Below are 25144 nucleotides of genomic sequence, written 5' to 3' on the forward strand. Positions count from 1 at the left end.
CCTCTTGCAGGGCATTGCTGCTTTAAATGGGCGGTGTCGCAGTTGGGGCACATCATCACGTCGACGTCGTGACGCTCGGTGCGTCGTCGCACATGCGCAGTGCGGTCAGCCGCCTCTCTCATCTGCGCAGTGTATTCTTCGGCCGCTTCGTTCTCCCGACCGTGGTGCACATGCGTGGGACCCCTGAAAAAGCGCGTGAAATGGCCGCCTTCATCAATGCTCAGGCGCCGCATTCAGCCTTGCGGGAGGCAGGTTGGTCCTGCTCTGCCGACTTAAGGTGGGAATAGTGACTTTTCGCCTGTTCGTGGACTTTGCACGTCTCGATGGCCACTGGCAGGGTCATATTTTTTATTTTTAGGAGCTGCTCCCACAGGGCGTCGGAGTGGATGCCAAACACGATCTGATCCCTGATGAGGGAGTCAGCGGTGTCACCGTAGTTGCAGGATTGCGCTAGAATGCGAAGATGAGTGAGAAAAGACTGGAAAGGCTCATCCTTACCCTGAAGAACATAAGAACATAAGATCTAGGAGCAGGAGTAGGCCATCTGGCCCCTCGAGCCTGCTCCGCCATTCAATTAGATCATGGCTGATCTTTTGTGGACTCAGCTCCACTTTCCGGCCCGAACACTATAACCTTTAATCCTTTTATTCTTTAAAAAACTATCTATCTTTATCTTAAAAATATTTAATGAAGGAGCCCCTACTGCTTCACTGGGCAAGGAATTCCATAGATTCACACCCCTTTGGGTGAAGAAGTTCCTCCTAAACTCAGTCCTAAATCTACTTCACCTTATTTTGAGGCTATGCCCCCTAGTTCTGCTTTCACCCGCCAGTGGAAACAACCTGCCCGCATCTATCCTATCTGTTCCCTTCATAATTTCATATGTTTCTATAAGATCCCCCCTCATCCTTCTAAATTCCAACGAGTACAGTCCCAGTCTACTCAACCTCTCCTCATAATCCAACCCCTTCAGCTCTGGGATTAACTTAGTGAATCTCCTCTGCACACCCTCCAGTGCCAGTACGTCCTGAAGGCGCTGCTGGAAGACATAACGCTCAAAGCTTTCATTCGTCTCGACCTCACAGTGACTGTTGATTTTGGCTAAGACGGTCTGGAACTTGGCCTTGTCCTCACCGTCGGCAAAAGTGAGCGAATTGAAGATTTGGATGGCCTGGTCCCCCGCAGTCAACAGTAGCAGCCCGATATTTCGGGCATCGGATGCACTTTCGAGGCCCGAGGCCTCAAGGATCAGACTGAATTTTTGCTTGAAGACCCGCCAGTTGGCGCCAAGGTTCCCGGAGATCCGGAGCTGTGGAGGTGCCTGGATCCTTTCCAAGCCGCTGGAAGGCAGTTGCTGGTAGTCAGTGAATCTGCGAAGGTAAATTACTTAGAAGCAGTAGCCACTCCTGGTATCATGTCGTGTTATTCACCCTGGGGTAACACTGACTGCAACACGATGCAGTGAAATGATCAAGCATACACCAAACATAGGCGTTGGTTCAATAAGATTTATTGAACTTCAGTAACAAAGCACACAGCTGCCTGTGGGTTGACTCTCTACTACTCTAAGTAAACTAACATTAACTATCTAGACCAGGCTAGCTCTGATCCACGTGTAGAAGTTGTTCAATGATTTATACACCCTGAGTGTCACTACAGTTGTCACCAGTGGAAAGAGGCAGAGTGCTGATGCTTTGTGTGTTTTATAGCTGGAAGCCCCCCCTGGTGTTCTGCTTGGTGATCGGTCCTGTTCTGTTCTGTATGTTGATTGGCTCACCTGGGTGTCTGTCACTGCCTGCTTTTACCTCATGATGTGCATGGGTGCTTATTAGGACACCCTCCACCTCCTGTGTGCACTATCCACAGTGCCCCCCCCCCCCCTGCCGGCTCAAACCCATGATTCTCACACAGCGGCGTTAGCACCGACATCCCTTCCACCCTGAAATGCCCCCTCAGCTGATTCCATATCTTCACCGTGGACTGCACCACTGGGCTCCTTGAATACCTACTCGGAGTCATTGGCAATGCTGCCGTCACCATAGCCCTAAAAATTGACCCTTTACAAAATTCTTCTTCCATCCTAACCCACTCTCCCCCTTCTCCTTCCTACCACCGCCGCACCTTGTCCACATTCGCCGCCCTATAATAATGAAGCAGAAGAAAATCAGTATTAGTAGAGAAATGGTTTTGGGTAATTAATGGAATTGAAGGCTAATAAATCTCCATTGTCTGATAATCTTCATCCCAGAGTATTTAAGGAAGTGGCCTTAGAAATAGTACATCCATTTGTGGTCATGTTCCAAAATTGTTTGGACTCTGGAAAGGTTCCTACAAATTGGAAAGTAGCTAATATAAGCCCACTGTTTAAAAAGGGAGGTAGAGAGAAAACAGGTAACGATCGACCAGTGAACCTAACATCAGTAGTGGGGAAGTTGCTATAGTCTATTATCAAGGATTCCATAGCACAGCATTTGGAAACCAGCAGTATTAGACAAAGTCAGCATGGATTTACAAAAGGGAAATCATTTTTTTTTCATAACATTTAGAGTACCCAATTAATTTTTTCCAATTAAGGGGCAATTTAGCGTGGCCAATCCACCTACCCTGCACATCTTTGGGTTGTTGGACGAAAGCCACGCAGACACAGGGAGAATGTGCAAACTCCACACAGCCAGTGACCCAGAGCCGGGATCGAACCTGGGACCTCAGCATCGTGAGGCTGCAGCGCTAACCCACTGCACCACCGTGCTGTCCCCACAAAAGGGAAATCATGCTTGACAAATCTCCTGAAATTCCTTGAAGAAGTAACTAGTAGAGTTAACCAGAGAAACCTGTGGCGGAATTCACCGACCCCCCGCTGGGTCGGAGAATCGGCGCGGTGCCGCGCGAATCACGCCACGCCGCCCCGACACTGGGACGCAATTCTCCACAGTGCCGGTCGAGGTATGCCCGGGCCAGCACGTGCCGGCACGCCGATTCTCTGGCCCAGAGGGGCCGAGCAGCCGTCAACAAAAAGCCGAGTCCCGCCGGCGCCCTTCTAACATCCTCTGATCCGGCGGGATCTCGGCGTTGAAGGTTCCGGGGGCGGCCTGTGGGGGGGGGGAGGGGGGTCCGACCCCGGGGGAGGGGGGTCCGACCCCAGGGGAGGCCTCCGTAGTGGCCTAGCCCGCCCAAATGACAGTGCCTCCCTTTCAATGTGTCTGGTTGAAGTCCAAAGAAATGCAAAGCAATAACGTTTGGCACCGGCTTTGTTGCAGGAGTTGGAAAGATGACACGTTTAGACATCAGTCCGCCTTTGGGCTACACGCCAGATTTGTTGCCAGGGTTTACTTCCTTAGCCCTCACTTCTAAGTCTTAGAGCCAAGGCAGTGCAGAAAACCGTTGTAACAGCAGTTTTAAAATATCTTCACCGAACCAAGAAAAGACAGTTCCCAGATTTAAGTATCATCCCTGTGTTGTGTGGTAACTACAGCTAGTTATTCAATTTGGATGTTGTTTGGGGAACAGGGGAAGTCTTATAGAGCTCAGGTATCATAGATATATTTGGTGACAAGAGGTACCTTCTCTATAAACTGTGTGTGTTTTGTAATTCATACATCTTAATTGAGAGAGTAGAGTCATCCCGTTTGTGTGTATTTGGATTTTCTTGATGTTAATAAATAGTCTTTAATAATTGTTAGCCAACGGCTGGGCTATTTATTCTCACTAGAGTTTCATTTGCCTCCTCAAGCCAAAACAAAACTATATACCCCCACGAACCAGTGTTCCAAGTTGGGATACCCACGTAAATAACATTTGTGACATTTGCAACAAAAGCAAATATGATGTGAGAAAGAACTTTATCACCAGTGGTTTGGTTCTGGAATGCACTGCCTGGAAGAGTGGTTGAGACAGGTTCAATTGAGGGATTCAAGTGGGCGTTAGATGATTAATTGAATAGAAACAATGTACAAGGGTACAGGGGAATGGCACTAAGTCATTTGGAGAGCCATTGCTGGCACAATGGGCTGAATGGCCTCTGTCTGTATCATAACAATTCTGACAGTCTCTTTGGGGATCAGAGTGTACAGCGAGGGTGAACAATGTCAACATACAAGAAGAATGTAAAGGCAATGTTTTCAGAGCTGATACTAATTAGACAGGTGAGAGACATGAAGAAACAGTGGGCAGAATTCTCTCACATCCCTGCTGGCAGGTTCCAGAGTGGGCTTGGGGGGAGGGTCAGAAATTGTTTTCACTCTGGTGTGGATTTACAGCAGGGTCATCTTCCGGGGGTCGGAAAACCCACTGGCGTGAACCTCATTTCCATTCCGTTAATGGGATGCAGATGAGACCCGGCTCTCCACACCAGATTCTCCGTGAGGTTGGTGGGAAAACACCGTTTTCATGAAACATGTTTGGAACAACGTGGCGTGCAGAAGTCAGGACTCACCATAACAATGCCTCCAGAGTTCGGGGTGGAGGCCGCTTGAAACTCTGGACCATGGAACACCACAACAGTGGGTCAGGGAGCATCCGCTGGTGGATCTTCTAGATTCGGTGTCCTGGAGGGGGTCCGTCTTCAAGTCTCAGAATGTTCCTGAAGACTCATCTTCATTTTCAGGAGTTCCATCTTCTGGTCTCATGGTAATCCGGGAGATCCACCTTCATTTTCCAGTGGTCCACCTTCATTCTTCAACAGTGGGTCAATGATGTTTGATGCCTTTTCAATGTAGCACCCAGACACAACAGCAGATTATATGCCATCCAGGCCTACCCCACCACTGAATACGGCGTAACACACCCAGGTGCGTAATTTAATGAGGTCGGGGGTCGGAGGATTTGGTGTGTTTTCCCATCAGTCTCCACAGTGGGAAACACTCCATGTTCCTGCCCCCAACATAGCATTTAGCCTCAAAGTGGGAAGATTCCACCCATTATCTTTGAAGAATCAAATGAAACAGGATTTTCACAATACTAGACCCTAATTTACATAACCTTTTTATTAAAATGTGAAATTTAGATGTTTAACTTTGTATCCTTTCTGATTCCAGGATGAAATTTTGACTGTCATAAGGAGGGTGGATGACAACTGGGCAGAAGGAATGTTGGGAGATAAGATAGGAATATTTCCGCTCTTGTACGTTGAGGTGAGTCTATCAAAACACTAGCAACTTTCTGTATATTTCAAAGTGTCCGATTCAGAGTCCATTCGTATGACCGGTCACCTATGCATCAGAGTCAACAATACGGCCAAGCTTACATCAGTTTGCAATACAATGATCGGTGAAGTTTGCTGTGTTTTTTCACTTTACCCCAGGAAGTTCAAAGCTGAGATTGAAGGTCAAAGTTGCTCAGCTAATTTTTTGACTGGTAGATATTGGGATTGTGGATTTCATTTTGAGGGCTGGGCCAGCTTAACCCCTGGACCTCATTTTCATTCAGTCATCAATAACGCTTAAATTTATGTGTGGCAATAATGCCAGGTGGGCACCTGAAAGGAGGCCCGAGAGTGTCGGAGGTAGGCAGGAACTGAGTGGCAATGAGGCAATTTGCACGATTATTTTAACTACTATCGCTTTTTTGACTCACTTTGATGGAGGGCTGTAACTAAAAATTCTCTATTGGGTTCAAATATTACATAAAATTATGTAGAATGTACAGTATAAAAATATATTTTTTATACCAGTGCACCAAAATAACGTGTGCTCATATGCAAACAGAAAGCGCTGGATAAACTCAACATGTCTTACTGCAAGTGTGGAGAGAACAGAGTTAACATTTCTTGTCTAAATGACCCTTCAATAGAACTATATTTATTTCATATTTCCAGCATCAGCGGTATTTTATTTTAATTTTAATGTGTGCTGGATTTTAATCCACAAGGGCCTGTTCCCAATCGTTCTATCTCCCTGATTTCAGCCTTTCAACATATCTTTCTATTCCCTTTTCTCTCATGTATTTGTCTTGTTTCCTTTGGAAAGTATCTAAGCTAGTTCATCTGGCTTGTGGTGCTGACTCTGAGGGCTGTGTGTTCAAATCACACCAGGCTCTCACAGAAGTTTAGGCATCATCAACCCCACAATGTCACTTTAGCGGGCGGCACGGTAGCACAGTAGTTAGCACTGTTACTTCACAGCATCAGGTCACTGTCTGTGCGGAGCCTGCACGTTCTCCAAGTGTCTGCATGGGTTTCCTCCGGGTACTCCGGTTTCCTCCCACAAATCCCGAAAGATGTGCTTGTTAGGCGAATGGGACATTCTGAATTCTCCCTCTGTGTACCCGAACAGGCGCCGGAATGTGGCGATTAGGGGACTTTCACAGTAACTTCATTGCAGTGTTAATGTAAGCCTACTTGTGACACTAATAAAGATTTTTATTATTTGCCTCAACCACATCCCATGGTAGCAAGTTCCACATCTCAGCAATCTGAGGAATGAAATTTATTTTTATTTCCCAAGTGGACATATTAATAACTATCTTGAATTTATAGCCCCTTGTTTTGATTCTCCCATGAGTGGAAGCATTCTCTCTGTACCTACCCTGTCAACCTGTTTTGGATGGTCGCTCTAATCTTTGGTACTTGGTGTGGTTCTTGCTTATTGGACTGCATGACGTTTCCTCCCTGAGATAGACTGTAGAAGTACTCTGGCACTTGCTTAAAACTGGTTTATTACAATATATCTAAACAAGTTACATGTTGCTCAAGAACATGGTGTGTTCCAAACTCTCTCAAGTCTTGTAGATGTCAGTGATACATCATGATCTACAACACTCATTAGCATATCTATTCTGTTAACTCTTACACTATGCAACCCATTCAAAATTTTATGGACTTTTATCAGTCTCATCCAAGTCTTCTTTTCCACATAAAAAAAATCCTGGCCTGTTCAACTTTTACTGATAGCTGTAATCTCACAATTTATATTGGCACTGTTGCCTCACAGTACCTGGGTTCGAATCCGCGTGGAGTTTGCACGTTCTCCTCATGTCTGCGTGAGTTCCAACCGGGTGCTCTGGTTTCCTTCCACAGTCCAAAGATGTGCAGGTTAGGTGGATTGGCCATAATCAATTGTCCCTTAGTGTCCAAACGTTACAGGGATAGGGTGGAGTCTGTGGTCCTAGGTCTCTTTCGGAGGAGCGGTGCAAACTCGATGGGCCAAATGGCCTCCTTCATTCCATGATTCTTTATAAATTCCATGATTCTTTATAAATCTCAAATCACATGTAGAAGTAGAAAAGCTTGATATTGTGTTTCTGCTCAACAACCCTGACCTTGAAATGACTGTCAGATTTTCTAAGATAACACCATAGGCGGGATTCTCTGTCCTGCAATGTCGGAATCGTGAAATGCGATTGGGCGGAGAATCGCACGTGAGCCGATAATTGTGACTGGAGCCCGGCCCTCGATGGAATGCCATGATCCGGTATCTGGACAGCGGCGTCAGTGCTTTCTACTCCGTATGTACGTTGGCATATCACTAACCAGCCTGACCCGGTATTCTACAGAGCTCCTGTGATGCTCCACCTCTGCCAGGAGGAATTACCAATGGCGAGTTTTACTTGTGGTTTTAAAAACCGGGAAATAGGTGCTATGGCTTCTGAGGGAGAGAAAAGGAGGTAGGACATGTTCCAAGAGGCGCGACCGTGGGCTGCCGATCCTGCCACTGGCATTGCTGGCTGGAGAGGGGGGGGGGGGGGGTCTGCCAGGGCCGGGTGAGAGGAACGGGGGGGTGACCAGTGTCATAATATACACCAGTATATCATGGTGCAGATACACACACACTGATGGACACACAGCAAGACCAATCAACACACACAACACCGCAGCCAATCACCAGTTAGAGCACACTCACTATAAAGACAGGGGGCATCAGAGTTCCCGCTCATTCGGGATGCAGCGTCTTAGAAGGACAGAGCTAACAGCTTACAGCACAGATCTTCACCATGTGCTGAGTGCATAGACTGGTTCGGACAGGCATAGGTCTTTAGTTTAATCTAACATCATGTTAACCCACAGTGAAAGTATGTTCAACAGTTTCTAACTTAATAAAATAGTGTTGGACTATTTTAAGTGTTGGTGGCCTGTACGTGTTCCACGGATCCAGAGCTCCCAACACATGAACCAGTGGAAGGACCATGGCATCGGGGTGACCCCCGGAACTGGGACGGTGTCCAGGCATGGCACACCATTGCCGCGGCCTGCAGGCAGCCATCTTGCTGCGCACCCCACTGATTGCCCACCTTGGCCCATTGTTATGCAGCGTGACCCTGGCCATATGGGTGGACCCACCCCAATGCCACTCCTAACCCCTCCCTCCACCCCACCAACACCCCCACACACAACTGGATGCCACCCTCTGGCGAGGCATCACGTGGCCCACCCAAGGGCAACACCCACAGCAAAACCTACAGGAGGGCACTGGACGGGGGCTGCAGAGCGTACCACTGGCATGGGTAGTGCCAGCCATGGGTACCCCTGCTGCCAGGGACAGGTGCCGGGCCAGAGGCCCCATAATGCCGGGCACAGACAGGCCCAGGGGTGCAATTCGGAGGGCAGATTGCCAGAGGGAATAGCTGGGGGTAGAGGTGGGGATGGGAGAGGGGTGGGGTGGCGGGGGAGGGGGAGAGGGACATGGATGGACAGGGGCAGCAGTGCAGAGCAGGGCCAGCGGGGGCCCGGTGGACCTTGTTGGGCATGGGGCACACACCATGCTCACATGTCTGCCTTTTACCCCCTGCAAACAAAGGACTTTGGAATCCAACCAGGAATGGTGGCCTTCATCCTGGCCACCGCAGCCCTGGGGGATGCACTGAGGCTGTACGAACAGGAGCTGCTCGGGGAGGAAGAAGCTGCAGCAGCACAGCCTGCCCCAGAGGAAAAAGGAGGCAGAGAGTGAGGATGGAGGGCCGACCGCCCAGCAGCCTGAGGAGGACGTGGGAAGGAGGCGCCGCATGAGGACTCATGTGTACCAGCAGCGCCTGTCATTTGAGAACCTGTCAGATTGGGCATGCGTCAAAGGTTCTGACTGAGCAGAGGGACAATGCGACATATCTGCCAGATCATGGTGAGCTTTGAACCTTGGGGATATGGCGCAGGGCACATCCTCCTGGTGGTCATCAAGAGGACAGTCACTCTGAACCTTTACACCACAGGGTTGTTCCAGGAGCCGAGTGGGGACCTGTCCGGACTCTCACAGACCTCGGTGCACAGGTGTATCTGCACCTTAATGGAGGCCCTAAATGCCTGCTTGGCATAATACATCAAATTCATTGTGGAACGAGCTCACCAGGATGCCCAGGGAGCGTGGTTCACTGCCATCGATGGGTTGCCAGGTTAAGGGGATGATTGACTGGATGCATGTGCTCCTACGAGCACCAACCCATGATGGGCCGGTCTTCAAAAACCGAAAGGGGTTCCACTCGATGAATGTACAGCTCGTGTGTGACCATGAGCTGCACATCATGCACGTCTGCACCCAATACTCGGGCAGTGTGCATGATTCCTTCAGTGACTCTTGACATCTTCGAGGTGCACCCCCGGGTGAGGCGTTGGCTCCTGAACGACAGGAGTTAGCCGCTGCGGTCATGGCTGATGGCGCCTATCAGGAGGCCACAGACCGACGCAGAGACCCGTGACAGTGACTTGCAAGCTGCGACAAGGAGTGTGATCGAACGGGGCTTCGGCATCTTGAAGATACGTTTTAGGTTCGTGGGCTGCTCAGGAGGGGCCCTTCAATATAGCATGAGGAGGTGGCCTGCTGCATCCTCCACAATATCGCGCAGCAGAGGGGTGATGTGCTGGAGGAGTGGGATGAATGCCAGGCCTCGACTAACGAGGAAGATGCGAAGGAGGGCCAGGATGGGTAGGGCATGGGCCCAGGCAGGCGCAGGAGGCAGCACAATGTGTACACCTGCGCCACCACATATGGGACGCTCTCATCGTTTCCAGATTCACCGACTAGGGGGCCTGGCAAATGACACGGACAGCCCATCCCTACCACCCCCCCGACACTGCCAGACTACCCCCTCCCATGACCACCCATCAAACACCAGCCCCCCACCCCTGCAACCCCCTCCATGATTCCTACCTGAGGGTGCCGGCCCTGGATTGCAATAACAACAGGTCTGGTCCATGGGATGGAGGATGATGATGAACCGCTCTGCGATGAGCTCTGGTGCTCCAACCCATTTGATAAAATCTGACTCCTGCTCACAGTAGCACTTTCCACCGTCCACCTGGGTGATCCCTGCATGCGAGCTGGCAATTGCATCAAAAGATCCCACTGAACCCTTGGGGTGGCGGAGGTGGGGACTGGATGTGGGGTGGCCATGTTTGGGGGAGGGGCCCATGACCGGGGTGATATGCAGGGTCCGAGTTGGAGGCCCCACCCCGCAACCTCCTCCACTGTCTACCCATCTCCCCCCCCCCCCCCCCCCCCGCCCCACACACCCCCTCTGCAGCCAGCCCAACCGAACTCAGCCCATCCCTCACGCCCTTCTGAATGTGCACTGAAGCAGGTTGGAACTTTTGTGCACAGATGTTTATTTTACAAAGAACATGCGAACATCTCTATAATGGTTTGTGGCCTAGCCCCCAACGCTGCACCCATGGCATATTAACTGATGTCTGCCTTTCAGGCTTACAGAACTTAATGCAACATCTTGGTGGATCCCCAGGTGGCCTGCTGCGAATCCCGCCCTGTGACCTGGGTCCCCTTGGTGACCATCCTCTGGAGCGACTGGGCTTGGATAGGGACGGCAGTCACTCGGGTGTCCCAAGTTGCATGGTGCCATCCTATTCTGTCCGCTGCCCATCGGATGCGCCAGGGACAGGAGAGGGGTGTCGGAGGCACTGTGGTGTCCCGGCACCCCCCTGCGCGGGCCACCGGCACTGTCCCCTTCACCTTCTCCTACCTCGGGGTGCCCGATGACCTCCAGGATACTCTGTGAGACAAGAGTGTGACCAGAGCGAATTCCTGGGGCACCCCATCACCTGACGCCGCCAGTCCTGGAGGCCCGCTCTTGTCTCGACCACGGTCTCCATGCTCACGTCCATGGGATGCAGGGCCGTGGCAACCTCTCTCTGGGTCTGTGCCACATCACAGTGACCATGCCGCCTCCCTCCCTGACTGGCAATGCTACAACGCTCACAACCATAACCCGTTGTGACTGGGCCAAGCTCTGGAGCGCCATTGGAATGCCCAGTTGGCTCTGGTACATAGCTGCCTGTGACAGGGCAGCCCTGTCCTTTGCCTCAGCCACCATCCGCACAGAGTGCCCCGGGCCTTGGACATCCTGTCCCATGGCCGATAGTTCGCCCCCAAGGAATTCACCATGGTCGCCATCCGTTCGGTATTGGCGTGCATTTTCGACACTGGCTCTTTCCCCTGCATGCAGTTGGACTCCTCCAGCTGGATGATTGCTGACAGCCCCTCATGTAGTCCCTGACTCTGTGTCTGCATTTCCATTATCAATGGGACCGCCCTTTCCAGATGAGGATCGACCATGCATGCCATGGGAAACCGCTACATAGCGGGGTCTCATTTGGTTGCCCGATGCCGACCTCCGCCTTGACTACTGCCCTCTCTCCGGGCCCACCAACCAGGTCCTGTGCCGGCCACTCTGCTGTGGTGAGGAGCCGCAGGTCCGGCGGTCCTCCTCCAGTCTTCTCTCTCCAAGCAGTTATGCGCCGCCTTCTCACAGTGTTAGACAGTAGGACACGGCAACACAGGGGTGGGCAGCGGGTGGCCTTTGAGGCCAGGGAATCCGACCATGACCTTCCCCTCGCTCCACATGATCCCCCACTCACGGAATATTCACACGTCGGCGAGGTTTACAACAGCTTAATAAGAACAGGGTTTAGTCGAGGGGCTCCTGCCAGGGGCACCATGGTAGGTATAGCCCCCAGGGAGAAAGGGACATGCCTGGCACTGCATCGGCACAAGGGGAATTACCTGTGGAGATGCGGGAGGGGGGGAGAAATATGCCTGTGGAAGGGGGTTGGCGATGGCACTAAGGGGAAGAGTGGAAGAATGCCTGCAGTAGTGCAGCGGAGGGAGAGAACCCCCAGTACTTGTGTGGTTGGGGGGGGGGGGTGCAGGGAGAGAACCTGTGATACCTCGTGAGGGGAGGGGCTGTTCCTCCGCATACATTGGGTGGTAGAGGAAATTTGATTCCAGTACTGATCGGAGCGCCCGGGATGGAAGTGGCAGCTTAGCTGTGCAAGAGGGGGCAGGGGCTTGTCTGTGAAAGAGGTGCCGATCACTCAGAAGGGGAGAGGCCCTGCGATAATACCATGGTGTTGGGGAGGAAAGAGAGCCCCGATACTTGCATGGTAGTTGGCGGGGGGGGCAAGCCGGGAAAGAGAGCCCCCGTTACATCTGGTGGGGTGGAGTAGGGCAGGGGTCCTCTGTGTCTGGGGGGGGGGGGGGGCGGGGGGGGTTATCCTGTGCTGATTGTGGCGCTCTTTTAAGATGGAGCCCGGATCTCTGTGGAGCCGACCTTGCCGGCACTATCAGGCTCCACCCCGCCAGAGTGATGGCACAAACCACGCCCCGGCTCTTCTCTGCATGAAGCGCCAGAAGATCCCGTCTGAAAACTCGGCTGTGCGTCTGAAGAGATATACGCCAGCTTTCAGTCTGATATTCAGGCTGACACTCGTGACAAGTATGGTAAAATTCCCCCCCAATTAATATGACATAATTCACAAATGACTCAACTTATTTCTACAGTTGTCTTTTCTAAGTTTGAAATCTCTCTGACATTGCTCCTTTTCTGTCTTTACTGCTGTTAATATACAGTAGCCTGTGGAAATCGTCTCCCACGGTGGGTTTTGTGTTCAAATGGATGTTATGGGAGAGAATGACCTTCCACATTCCAATCCAACTGTGAAATTGCATAGCGTGGGCCTGTTGTAGATCTGCCAGGATTCATGAAATGCAGGAGACTGCTGAAGTGTAAATGTTGTGACAGTGTAGCTACAGTGTGACCAGACAGTGGGACCAAGTAATACATCAAGTAGAATTAATTTTTAAACCTTGGAATTAAAAAAATCCTGCTGGAGAGATCCCAAGACTGGCTGATTGATGGAGTTCAAAGTGGAAAAGCTCCCTGTGGCTGGGAGAGCGAGGAAGAGGTAGCAACTTGTTGGAAGTGCCCTGAGTTCATCTTCATCATACAAAAGGTTACGGAACAGAAGCTAAAGGGCTGCAAAATTGGCTCACTTGGAGCCCCCTCAGTGTTGAAGCCACTGGTCATCCACATTCATAGAGGAAAAAAAAGTGAGTTGGTAGCTGGGTAACAGGGAGCTTGAGGGGACAGAATTACAGAATAATACGGATGCAAGACATTAAAAACAAAGTGGATGAATTGAAAACCCTACTGTTAGTGAATTCAGTTAAATACTCATGGGGCTGGATTCTCCAATTTTGCAGCCAAGTGCCGATGCTGGCGTGGGAACAGTGGCGTTTTACGAGGCCAAAATTGCCACCAAATCCTCACTGATTCCAGGACCGGTGAGGGGCTAGTAGCGGCACCGGGTAAAACTCCCAGCTCCCGTGCCAAAAATGGCTGGAGAATGGACGGGTCCGTGGCCGCGCATGTGCACGGCGACGACCTGCAGCGGTTGCACCGTACAACATGGCGCCCGCCACGTGCGGACCCGACCTGCCAGATATAAACAGGGTACAGAGCACTCACCGCCTACCCAATGTATACTCAAAGCAAAAATCACTTCCATGATATAGGTTTATTGAGAAATAACCTGCAGGTATTTGCCATGAAATTCCATGTTCACTGCAAACAACATTTCTGGCAAGTTTGGGGACAGAGGTGTTTCAGTATTATGTTAAATGAGAAGTACAGAAAAATGTGCTTGGCATGAAATTGAAGAGGAAAAGGATGGGAGGGCTAAAGTCCATTTCCTGTTCATAATGATTTGTGCTTCAATTAATGTCACTCTCTTCCATCTTTTTTACTTTTTGAAGTATTTGCCAAGTTCAGGATTCCTACAGGAATTTTGTTTTTTATCGAACCGTTATGTTTAGTTAACATATTTAAGATATATACAGCCTACTCATTTGAATTGCAGAACACTGAATTGACAATTTAAAATTTTCAGCCTTAAATTCAGACTTAGTCGCAATGCTTAATTCAGATTACTTGGTGGTTCAATTTCTGTGGTGCACTGCAATTTTGAGTTATTAGGAGAAGACTGTGAAGCCAAAGCAATGTTATCCGTCTGTTCTACACACTGTTTATGACATGGTGTTGGGTATTACAGTGAACCATAAACATCTACCATAATCCTGAACAGCTTCCAGCTCTTTGAATTTATAAAGCTGTGCCCACCTCTTCAGACAGTTTGAGAGTCTGGCAGGAAATGCACTGACTCCACTTTTCTCAATGTTTTGAATGAAAAGAATACTTTGAAAAATGCTCCACCCTATGACCTCAACGCAGAGCTGAGTAGCAAATTATAGTGGAATAGTTCATACAGCTTGACTGTCTATTACATTGGGTCCTTTTCTATTTCCAAGTTTCTTCCCTGGTCATTTTCTCATTTCTCCTGGCATTGTGCTGTGGTGCTATTTGACAGAGGCTAAGTATTCTCTGGTACCTTGCCTGGTTATCTATTATTTATATGTGAGCCTTGACGATGAGCATGGCAAGCTGTTTTGACACCATGGGATACCAATGCTAACCATGTTCTTCTCTTCATCCGCCCTTTGCACCTGGGATTGGACCTGGAGTTGTTGGATAGCGATCAGTTGTAGGAATCCAGGCCAATTTCACTCTTCTAGGGTAACCCAACTACATCACTCTTAATGCCATCTCAGCTAAGACAAGCTAACTCCGTATGGGCAGTGGATTAAAGGCAGGATTCTCTCCATGGCTCAGTTAGTTGCTGGATAGACTTGCTGAATTTGGGGGGAGCTGCAAATTTAATGTTTTTTCAGCATTATAACATCCCCTTCTGAGTATGTCTTCATTTTCCGAGGTATTCACATTTTCATGGGTCCAGAAAACGCAAATTGTGACTGTTCCCCAATTTTCCTCCATTTGTACTCGGTCTCTACCAAGAGGGAAAGTTATTCCAGAAATTATTGGTTTATCTGTGGATGCAAGTAAGGAAAAAAAAACGCATGGGCAGACGATACTGCGGACACACCTGGGGCTGGAATCTCCGGTCACCCAGCCGCATGTTTCTCGGCACTGCGCCAGTCGCTGGCGGAGGGATTCTCTACTCCCGCTACTTGTCACTTGGATTTCCCATTGAAGCCACCCCTCTCCGCCAGGAAACCCAGGGGCGGGGGTGGGCTGCCAGCGGGAACGGGGAAACCCAATGGCTGGAGAATTCCGGCCCTGAATTCAACCAAGAGATTTGATCCTGACTGCTGGAAATATACAAAGCTATATGTCGGGGGAGAACGGGATGAAACTTAGCTGTGTTACCACTCCCAATGAATTTGCTGCTGGCACAACGTATTGGAGAGCTGGTGCTGGTGAAACCATACCCCAGCATGGAGTGAGAGGACAAAATTGAAAAAGAAAAATCACAAGAAGTATTAATATAAGTCTTTCACCCATCAGTTATTGGTCACATTTCAAAGTGCCACACTTTCTTACGAATGTAAAACCATGGGCGAAATTCTCCATTATCGGCGGAAAGTCCGCCGATCGGCGCAAAAAACGGCGCAAATCCCACTTGCGTCACGTCATAAAAATGGGCCGATAGTCTGCGGCCCGAAATGGGCTAGCAGCGACGTAACGGGATCCGCGCTTGCGCAGTGGTTCACGCCGTGCAGCGTCATACGTGCTGCACGGCATGACGGCTCATAAGGCCGCGCAGCTTCCCCCCACCCGACCGGAACAGCCGACCGCAACACCCGACTTGATGGCTGGCCGTCGCTCAGCCCCGAGGTTCGAGTCACGCGATGTGGAGGCGCTCCTGGACGCGGTGGAGCAGAGGAGGGACGCCATGTATCCCGGGCACGGCCGCAGAGTTGCCCCACGCCACAGCCGGCGTCTGTGGCGGGAAGTGGCAGAGGCCGTCACCGCTGTGGCCCTGACACCACGGACAGGCACCCAGTGCCACAAGAAGGTGAACGACCTCGTCAGAGCAGGCAGGGTGAGCCTCCCCCATATCCCCCCTCCCCCATATCCCTCCTCCCCCATATCCCCCCTCCCCCATATCCCCCCTCCCCCATATCCCCCCTCCCCCATATCCCCCTCCCCATATCCCCCCTCCCCCAAATCCCCCCCTCCCCATATCCCCCCTCCCCCATATCCCCCCTCCCCATATCCCCCCTCCCCCATATCCCCCCTCCCCCATATCCCCCCTCCCCCATATCCCCCCTCCCCCATATCCCCCCCTCCCCCATATCCCCCCTCCCCCATATCCCCCCTCCCCCATATCCCCCCTCCCCTATATCCCCCCTCCCCCATATCCCCCCTCCCCCATATCCCCCCTCCCCCATATCCCCCCTCCCCATATCCCCCCCTCCCCCATATCCCCCCTCCCCCATATCCCCCCTCCCCCATATCCCCCCTCCCCCATATCCCCCCCTCCCCATATCCCCCCCTCCCCCATATCCCCCCTCCCCCATATCCCACCTCCCCCATATCCCCCCTCCCCATATCCCCCCCATATCCCCCCTCCCCATATCCCCCATATCCCCCCTCCCCCATATCCCCCCTCCCCCATATCCCCCCTCCCCCATATCCCCCCTCCCCCATATCCCCCCCATATCCCCCTCCCCCATATCCCCCCTCCCCCATATCCCCCCTCCCCCATATCCCCCCTCCCCATATCCCCCCTCCCCCATATCCCCCCCTCCCCCATATCCCCCATATCCCCAAGTGAATCCAGCCCTAACCTTAACCTCTGCAATGCACGCGCAACCGATGGCGTGCATTCATATACCTGCCTAACACTGTTGCCTTTTACCCCTGCCACCACCCCACCCCCTCCCACAGGAGAAGCGCGCACACAACAATAGGGAGCATGTGAGGACTGGAGGAGGGCCCGCTGATGAGAGGCCACTGACCGTACACGAGGAAAGGGCCCTGGAACTGGCTGGCGGACCTGAGGACCGGGAGGTTGCTGATGCAGAGGTCGGGGGCCCATGAGCAAGTGAGCCATCAACAGCCCGTCCCCATATCCCCCCTCCCCTATATCCCCCTCCCCCGTATCACCTGATCACTGCCTGATGTCTAACCATGCATGCTTCATTGTGTATCGCAGGACCAAACGTCCAGGCACCCATCCCCGCAGCTGCACACCGCCCGCAGGATGCCCCTCGGAGACCACAGGAGACGGAGAGACCCGCACCCTCCAGCATGCGACGCCCGCAGGATGCCCCTCGCACACCACGGGAGACGGAGAGACCCGCACCCTCCAGCATGCGACGCCCGCAGGATGCCCCTCGGAGACCACAGGAGACGGAGAGACCCGCACCCTCCAGCATGCGACGCCCGCAGGATGCCCCTCGCACACCACGGGAGACGGAGAGACCTGGAGCAACAGGGAGACGACACCCCCGTCACGTGCGGGAGCGACCACCCAGCGATGAGGGGGGCAGCCACAGGCCCCCGTCACATCCGAGCCAGGACACCACTACCCAGGACACCACTATCCAGGACACCCCTACCCGGGACACCACTACCCAGGACACCCCTACCCGGGAAGACGAAATACCGGACAGTGACTCAGAGTGGATGGGTGGAGACGAACCCCCACCCCAAAGTGCCATGGAGTCAGAGTGGGACGAAGAGCACGACACAACGCCACTGCTGTCACCAACACCCTCCACCATCGCAGAAACACTCACCACAGTTGGGCACTTTAGTGATGAGGCGTCTGGTACACTCACTGGTGCGCACAACACAGCCGTCCCGGTACAGCAGGTGGAGGTAGGAGCAGCAGAGGGACCGGGTGGTCGGAGGGCAGCCCAGGCCAAGCGAACATCTGCCGCCCAGATGGATCCCGGGTTCCTGCAGTTACCACACCCACACATAGATCCGATGCAACCACCGACACGGAGACGAGCGAATAGGGTGACGGGTGGCTTGCGGCGGCTGCGGTCGCAGGTGGAGGAGTCCACCCGCGTCCAGGAGCTGGGAGTGGTCCCGGTCATGCGTGCCACCCAGGCTGACACCGCACGGGTGGCGTCCGCGGTGGAGGCAATGGGTGCGACGGTGTCAGACATGGGGAACGGTTTGCGAGGCCTGGGGCCTTCCGTGCAGGCGGCGTCTGTGGCCCAGGAAATGGCTGCTCTCTCACAGGAGGCCATGAGCCAGTGCCAGCGCCAGATGGCAGAGGCGCTCAACGCCATAGCCCAGTCTCAGCAGGCCATGGCCCAGTCTCAGCAGGCCATAGCCCAGTCTCTGCAGGCCATGGCCCAGTCTCTGCAGGCCATGGCCCAGTCTCAGCAGGCCATGGCCCAGTCTCAGCAGGCCATCGCTCAGGGCATCGGCGCCAGTGGCCATGTGCGAGCCGGCGTCGCACTGTCACAGACAGGGTTTGACAACCCCCTGGGCTCCATGGCTGCAAACCTGCAGACCCCTGTCGATACCAGCACGGGCCTCCAGGACTGGCAGCGCCAGATGTCGGGGGCGCGTCGGATGGCCAGTCCGTTCGCATCCCCCACCCATGTAGAGGCCTGGGGGCCATCGGGCACCCCGAGGGAGGAGGAGGTGGTGTGGTCCGTCCCGGCTCCCTCTGTAGGGGAGGTCCCGGTACACCGCAACACCTCGGACTCCCCCCCCTTCCGTCCCAGGTGCATCGGGTGGGCAACGGGCAGGACAGGCTGGCAGCTCGCCATCCCAGTCGCCTGGGCCGCAGCCTGGCCCATCTAGGCCAGGACGCCCCAGGAAACGGCCGCCAAAGGGATCCAGTGTCAGAGGGCAGGAATCACAGGAGTCCACCTCCAGTTCTGCTGTACCGTCTGGGGAACCACGTAGACATAGTCAAAGGGCCCGTAAGGCCAAACAATTAGACACTGAGTAAGTTGGCACGGGTGCAGGGCACAGATGAGTTTTAGGGGCTAGGGCACGTGCATGAACTCCTTTGGTTATTAAAGTCAATGTTACACCTACCGAAGCTGCCTTTGTGCTCTGTCCAAAGTGTGCGGGCGTGTCATGTACGTTGAGCGCAAGTGTGTGTGTGACGGGTGGTCTTACCTCAGCCCCAGGTGAGTCTGCCCCCTTCCCCCTGGGCCGCCATCAACATCCCCCGGGCAGAGGACGGGACCGTGCGCTGCAGTGTCACAGCCGCATGCAGGGATGGTCCGGGTGGATGGTGGCACTGTGGCCATGGGTCAGACATAGTCCAACGATGTAGAGCCAGGAGCTCATCGGAGGCGGGTTGTCATCATCCTCCATGGCCTGCGATAGACACGCGTCCACCCGCAACTGGGTGAGCCCGGCCCGTTGTGCCGCCGGTGGATCGGCAATTGGGGGGGGGGGGTGGTGTGCATGCGGGTGGGGTGTGTGGGGTTGGGGAGGGGGGTGAGGGTGCTGGGTGGGTGGATGGGTGGGGGGTGTGGGTGGTCGGCTGTTGCCATGGTGTGCGGTCTGTGGCCATACTACCCGATTCCCACGCCCACCTAGTCAGTGAAGCGGGCGTCTATCAGTCTGTCCCGTGCCCGCTGGGCCAGCCGGTAACGGTGGACAGCCACCCGCCTGTGTCTACCCCATCTGCCCTGACCATTGCCCCCATCCCCCTCATCTGGGGAGGACTGCGCCTCTTCCTGCTGCTCCTCAACTCCGCCCTCCTCTGCCTGCGGCACATCGCCCCTCTGCTGGGCTATGTTGTGCAGGACGCAGCACACCACAATGATGCGGCCGACCCTATCTGACCGATACTGGAGGGCGCCCCCAGAGAGGTCCAGGCACCTGAAACGCATCTTCAGCACGCCAAAGCACCTCTCGATCACTACCCTTGTCGCTACATGGGCATCATTGTAGCGGTTCTCCGCCTCATTGCGTGGCCTCCTTATAGGCGTCATCAGCCACGATCGCAATGGGTAGCCCCTGTCGCCCAGCAACCAGCCCCTCAGCCGGGGATGGCATCCCTCGTACATGCCGGGGATGGATGACCGCGACAACACGAATGAGTCGTGTACACTGCCTGGGTGACGGGCGCAGACGTGCAGGATCATCATGCGGTGGTCGCAGACCACCTGTACGTTCATCGAATAGGTCCCCTTCCTATTAGTGAACACGGCCCTGTTATCTGCAGGTGGCCGCACCGCGACGTGCATCCCATCGATCGCGCCCTGGACCATGGGGAACCCGGCCACGGCAGAGAAGCCCACGGCCCGGGCATCTTGGCTGGCCCGGTCCACGGGGAAGCGGATGTAGCGGTGCGCCATGGCATATAGGGCATCTGTCACTGCCCGGATGCACCGGTGCACCGATGTCTGCGATATGCTGGACAGGTCCCCACTCGGTGCCTGGAATGACCCCGTTGCATAAAAGTTCAGGGCCACCGTAACCTTGACGGACACGGGGAGAGGGTGTCCCCCGCCAGTGCCACGCGGTGACAGGTGTGCCAGCAGGTGGCAGATGTGTGCCACGGTTTCCCGGCTCATCCGGAGTCTCCTCCTGCATTCCCGGTCCGTGAGGTCCTGGTATGACTGCCGGGGCCGGTACACACGGGGCGCCCTCGGGTGCGTCCGTTGCCGTGGGGCCGCGACGTCCTCCTCCCCCTCCTCGTCCTGTCGGTCAGGTGTCCCTCCAGCCTGGGCGGCTGCCGCCTGCCCCTCTGCGGCAGCCTGCGCCGCCTCTCTGGCACGCTCCTCCTCCTCCTCCTCCTCCTCATCCAGGGCAACATAGACATGAGCGGCTGCCACCACGGCGGCCAACATCGCTGGATGGTCTGAAAACATGACGGCCTGGTGGGGGGGGGAGGGGAACGACGACATGTCATCATTGCCCATATCGCCTCCTCCCCCCAGCCAGTTGGCATGGACCGCATGGGTCCAACTGTTGGAGGCTGGCACCTGGCCAGGTGGACCAACTCATTTGCCCTCCCATCACCCACCCCGGCACGGACCCCCCCACCCAACCTCCACCCCAGCACGGACCCCCCCCCCAACCTCCACCCCAGCACGGACCCCCCCCAACCTCCACCCCGGCACGGACCCCCTCCCCAACCCCCAACCTCCACCCCAGCACGGACCCCCCCAACCCCCAACCTCCACCCCAGCATGGACCCCCCCCCCAACCTCCACCCCAGCACGGACCCCCCCCCCCAACCTCCACCCCAGCACGGCCCCCCCCCAACCTCCACCCCGGCACGGACCCCCTCCCCAACCCCCAACCTCCACCCCAGCACGGACCCCCCCAACCCCCAACCTCCACCCCAGCACGGACCCCCCCCCCCCAACCTCCACCCCAGCACGGACACCCCCCAACCTCCACCCCGGCACGGACCCCACCCCCCAACCTCCACCCCCCAACCTCCACCCCGGCACGGACCCCCTCCCCAACCCCCAACCTCCACCCCAGCACGGACCCCTCCCAACCTCCACCCCAGCACAGACCCCCCCCCCCAACCTCCACTCCGGCACGGACCCCCTCCCCAACCCCCAACCCCCACCCCAGCACGGACCCCCCCCAACCCCCAACCTCCACCCCAGCACGGACCCCCCCAACCCCCAGCCTCCACCCCAGCACGGACCCCCCCCCCAACCTGCACCCCAGCACGGACCCCCCCCCCCAACCTCCACCCCGGCACGGACCCCACCCCCCAACCTCCACCCCGGCACGGACCCCCTCCCCTACCCCCAACCTCCACCCCAGCACGGACCCCCCCCCAACTCCCAACCTCCACCCCAGCACGGACCCCCCGCCCAACCTCCACCCCAGCACGGACCCCCCCCCCCCCAACCTCCACCCCCCAACCTCCACCCCGGCACGGACCCCCTCCCCAACCCCCAAGCTCCACCCCAGCACGGACCCCCCCCAACCCCCAACCTCCACCCCAGAACGGACCCCCCCCCCCAACCTCCACCCCAGCACAGACCCCCCCCCCCAACCTCCACCCCGGCACGGACCCCACCCCCAACCTCCACCACAGCACGGACCCCCCTCCCAACCTCCACCCCAGCACGGACCCCCCCCCAACCTCCACCCCAGCATGGACCCCCCCCCAACCCCCAACCTCCACCCCAGCACGGACCCCCCCCCAACCTCCACCCCAGCACGGACCCCCCCCCTCAACCTCCACCCCAGCACGGACCCCCCCCTCAACCTCCACCCCGGCACGGACCCCACCCCCAACCTCCACCCCAGCACGGACCCCCCCCCAACCTCCACCCCGGCACGGACCCAACCCCCAACCTCCACCCCAGCACGGACCCTCCCCAACCCCCAACCTCCACCCCAGCACGGACCCCCCCCCCAACCTCCACCCCAGCACGGAGCCCCCCCCAACCTCCACCCCGGCACGGACCCCCTCCCCAACCCCCAACCTCCACCCCAGCACGGACCACCCCCCCCAACCTCCACCCCAGCACGGACCCCCTCCCCAACCCCCAACCTCCACCCCAGCACGGACCCCCCCCCAACCCCCAACCTCCACCCCAGCACGGCCCCCCCCCCAACCTCCACCCCAGCACGGACCCCCCCCAACCTCCACCCCAGCACGGACCCCCCCCCAACCTCCACCCCGGCACGGACCCCACCTCCTAACCTCCACCCCGGCACGGACCCCCTCCCCAACCTCCAACCTCCACCCCAGCACGGACCCCCCCCAACCCCCAACCTCCACCCCAGCACGGACCCCCCCCCCAACCTCCACCCCGGCACGGACCCCACCCCCCAACCTCCACCCCCCAACCTCCACCCCGGCACGGACCCCCTCCCCAACCCCCAACGTCCACCCCAGCACGGACCCCCCCCAACCCCCAACCTCCACCCCAGCACGGACCCCCCCCCCAACCTCCACCCCAGCACGGACCCCCCCCCAAACCTCCACCCCGGCACGGACCCCACCCCCAACCTCCACCCCAGCACGGACCGCCCCCCCAACCTCCACCCCAACACGGACCCCCCCCCAACCTCCACCCCAGCACGGACCCCCCCCCAACCCCCAACCTCCACCCCAGCACGGACCCCCTCCCCAACCTCCACCCAGCACGGACCCCCCCCAACCTCCACCCCAGCACGGACCCCCCCCCAACCTCCACCCCGGCACGGACCCCACCCCCAACCTCCACCCCAGCACGGCCCCCCTCCCCAACCTCCACCCCAGCACGGACCCCCCCCAACCCCCAACCTCCACCCCAGCACGGACCCCCCCCCCAACCTCCACCCCAGCACGGACCCCCCCCCCCAACCTCCACCCCAGCACGGACCCCCTCCCGGCACTCCCCCGGAGCCCAGCCTACTCTAACCACCCCCCCCCCCCCCCCCCCCCCGCCGCACACACACACACACAAGCCGAGACACACCTCTCCTCACGCAATCAGTCTGCGGCAACGCCATTTCCTGCCCAGAGCCAACCCCCCAGGCCGTCACTCACCTCCTCGCTGGTCGGCGTGAGCCTGGAGCACGGGTCACGCCGATGAAAAGGAGGTTTAATTCACGTCGACGTGAACGGTCATCACGTCGACGGGACTTCGGCCCATCCGGAAGGGAGAATATCGGCAGGCCGAAAATCGGCTGCCTTGCGCAGACCCGTGACATTCTCTGCGGCAGCGGCGCCATTAACGCCCCGCCGACTTTTCTCCCTTCGGAGACTTCGGCGGGGGCGGGGGCGGGATTCACGGCGGCCAACGGCCATTCTCCGACCCGGCGGGGGGTCGGAGAATGACGCCCCATGTTTCAGAAAGAGAGCCTGTATTTAACTTGACCTTTCGCAAGGGGCAGCAGCAGGACATCTGCAAATCTCCAGAAATTTCCGTCCACAATTAGTTTCCAATGGTGTGTCAATTTGGGTCAGTGATGCTGCTTTTGTCTTTTGAGTCAGGAATTGTGAATGCAAGTCCCACTTTATACCTTGAGCACATACAGTAATCTAAAGTGACACTTTATTGCAATGCTACATTGTCAGAGGCACTGCACTTCAGTTGAGCCATTAAACTGAAGTTTAGTCTGCCTGCCCCACTCTGACCTTATGATAGGGAAGACAATTGGTGAAGCAGCTGAAAGGAGCTGGATTAAAGCCTTGACCTCAATATTTTTCTAATAATGAATAATCCTAGGAGCTTTTGTAGTAATCTACTCTTTTTCCAAATTTTTTTTGTCGAGCTGCTTTTCAAAGAGGCATGCCTCATGTGTGTCCCCTCTTTCTAAGAAACAGTATTTTGGTACAGAACAAAAGGAATTTATTTTCTTGGTTGACACAGATATCACTTAAGATAGAAAGCAACATAGCACAGTAGCACTATTAAGCTACTGAATAAAATTGGAACTTCAAAAAATGGAAAACCTTTGGGGAGCCAGGAAATGAGTCACTCGCTGTAGAATACCCAGGCTTTGAACTGCTCATATTTAGCCAACATATTTATGTAGCTTGTCCAGTTAAGTTTCTGGTTAATGGTGACTCCCAGTACGTTGAAGGTGGGTTGAAGGTGGATGATTTGTAGACGGCAATACCATAAAATGTTAAGAGAAGAATTTCTTCATGCAATCACTGTTCCTGTGGTGTACAGAAAACAGAATATCTAGCATGACCATTTGTAGCGATTTTCAAGTATGCCTGATCCCATGGATGCAATCTCCAAGCCATTGGAAGGCTGTGCGCTTGGCAGTGGTTAGTTGACCCATCACTTGCCACTTTCAGGTACATGCTTTTAAGTATGTGAACTGGAAGAATGTTAGCACCCTTATCAAAGTTTATCCACAGGCGTACATTGTGAATAGTGGCAAAGATTACTAAAGTGGTACAACAGTGTCAATATGTTCTGTCATATTGACTGTATGGATGCCTGCTCATGTGTATGTTTAAAAAAAATATTTTTATTCAAGCTTTTGCTATTTTAACATTTGAAATACACAACATACATAAACGCCCAAACCCCACCCCCCAAACACCCACTTTACCCCCCTCCCCCTTAGCAGTTGACAGTAACCAGCTTCATGAAATGTAGTACAAACAAACCCCATCTCTTGTGGAACTCCTCACTTGCCCACCTCAAAGAAAATTTCACCT

The 25144-nt window shown here is 55.2% G+C and overlaps 1 protein-coding gene across 1 annotated transcript in view; it reads left to right on the plus strand.

Annotated features, from left to right (window-relative positions):
• Positions 1–25144, plus strand: part of LOC140391806 (E3 ubiquitin-protein ligase SH3RF3-like) — a 597301-nt gene that overhangs the window by 411886 nt on the left and 160271 nt on the right. The window contains exon 3 of the mRNA XM_072476706.1: positions 5034–5129. Coding sequence (XP_072332807.1) covers positions 5034–5129 — 96 coding nt within the window. The remainder of the gene's footprint in view (positions 1–5033; positions 5130–25144) is intronic.

The sequence above is a fragment of the Scyliorhinus torazame genome, chromosome 15 (genome assembly GCF_047496885.1).
Source record: "Scyliorhinus torazame isolate Kashiwa2021f chromosome 15, sScyTor2.1, whole genome shotgun sequence".
Lineage (NCBI taxonomy): Eukaryota > Metazoa > Chordata > Chondrichthyes > Carcharhiniformes > Scyliorhinidae > Scyliorhinus > Scyliorhinus torazame.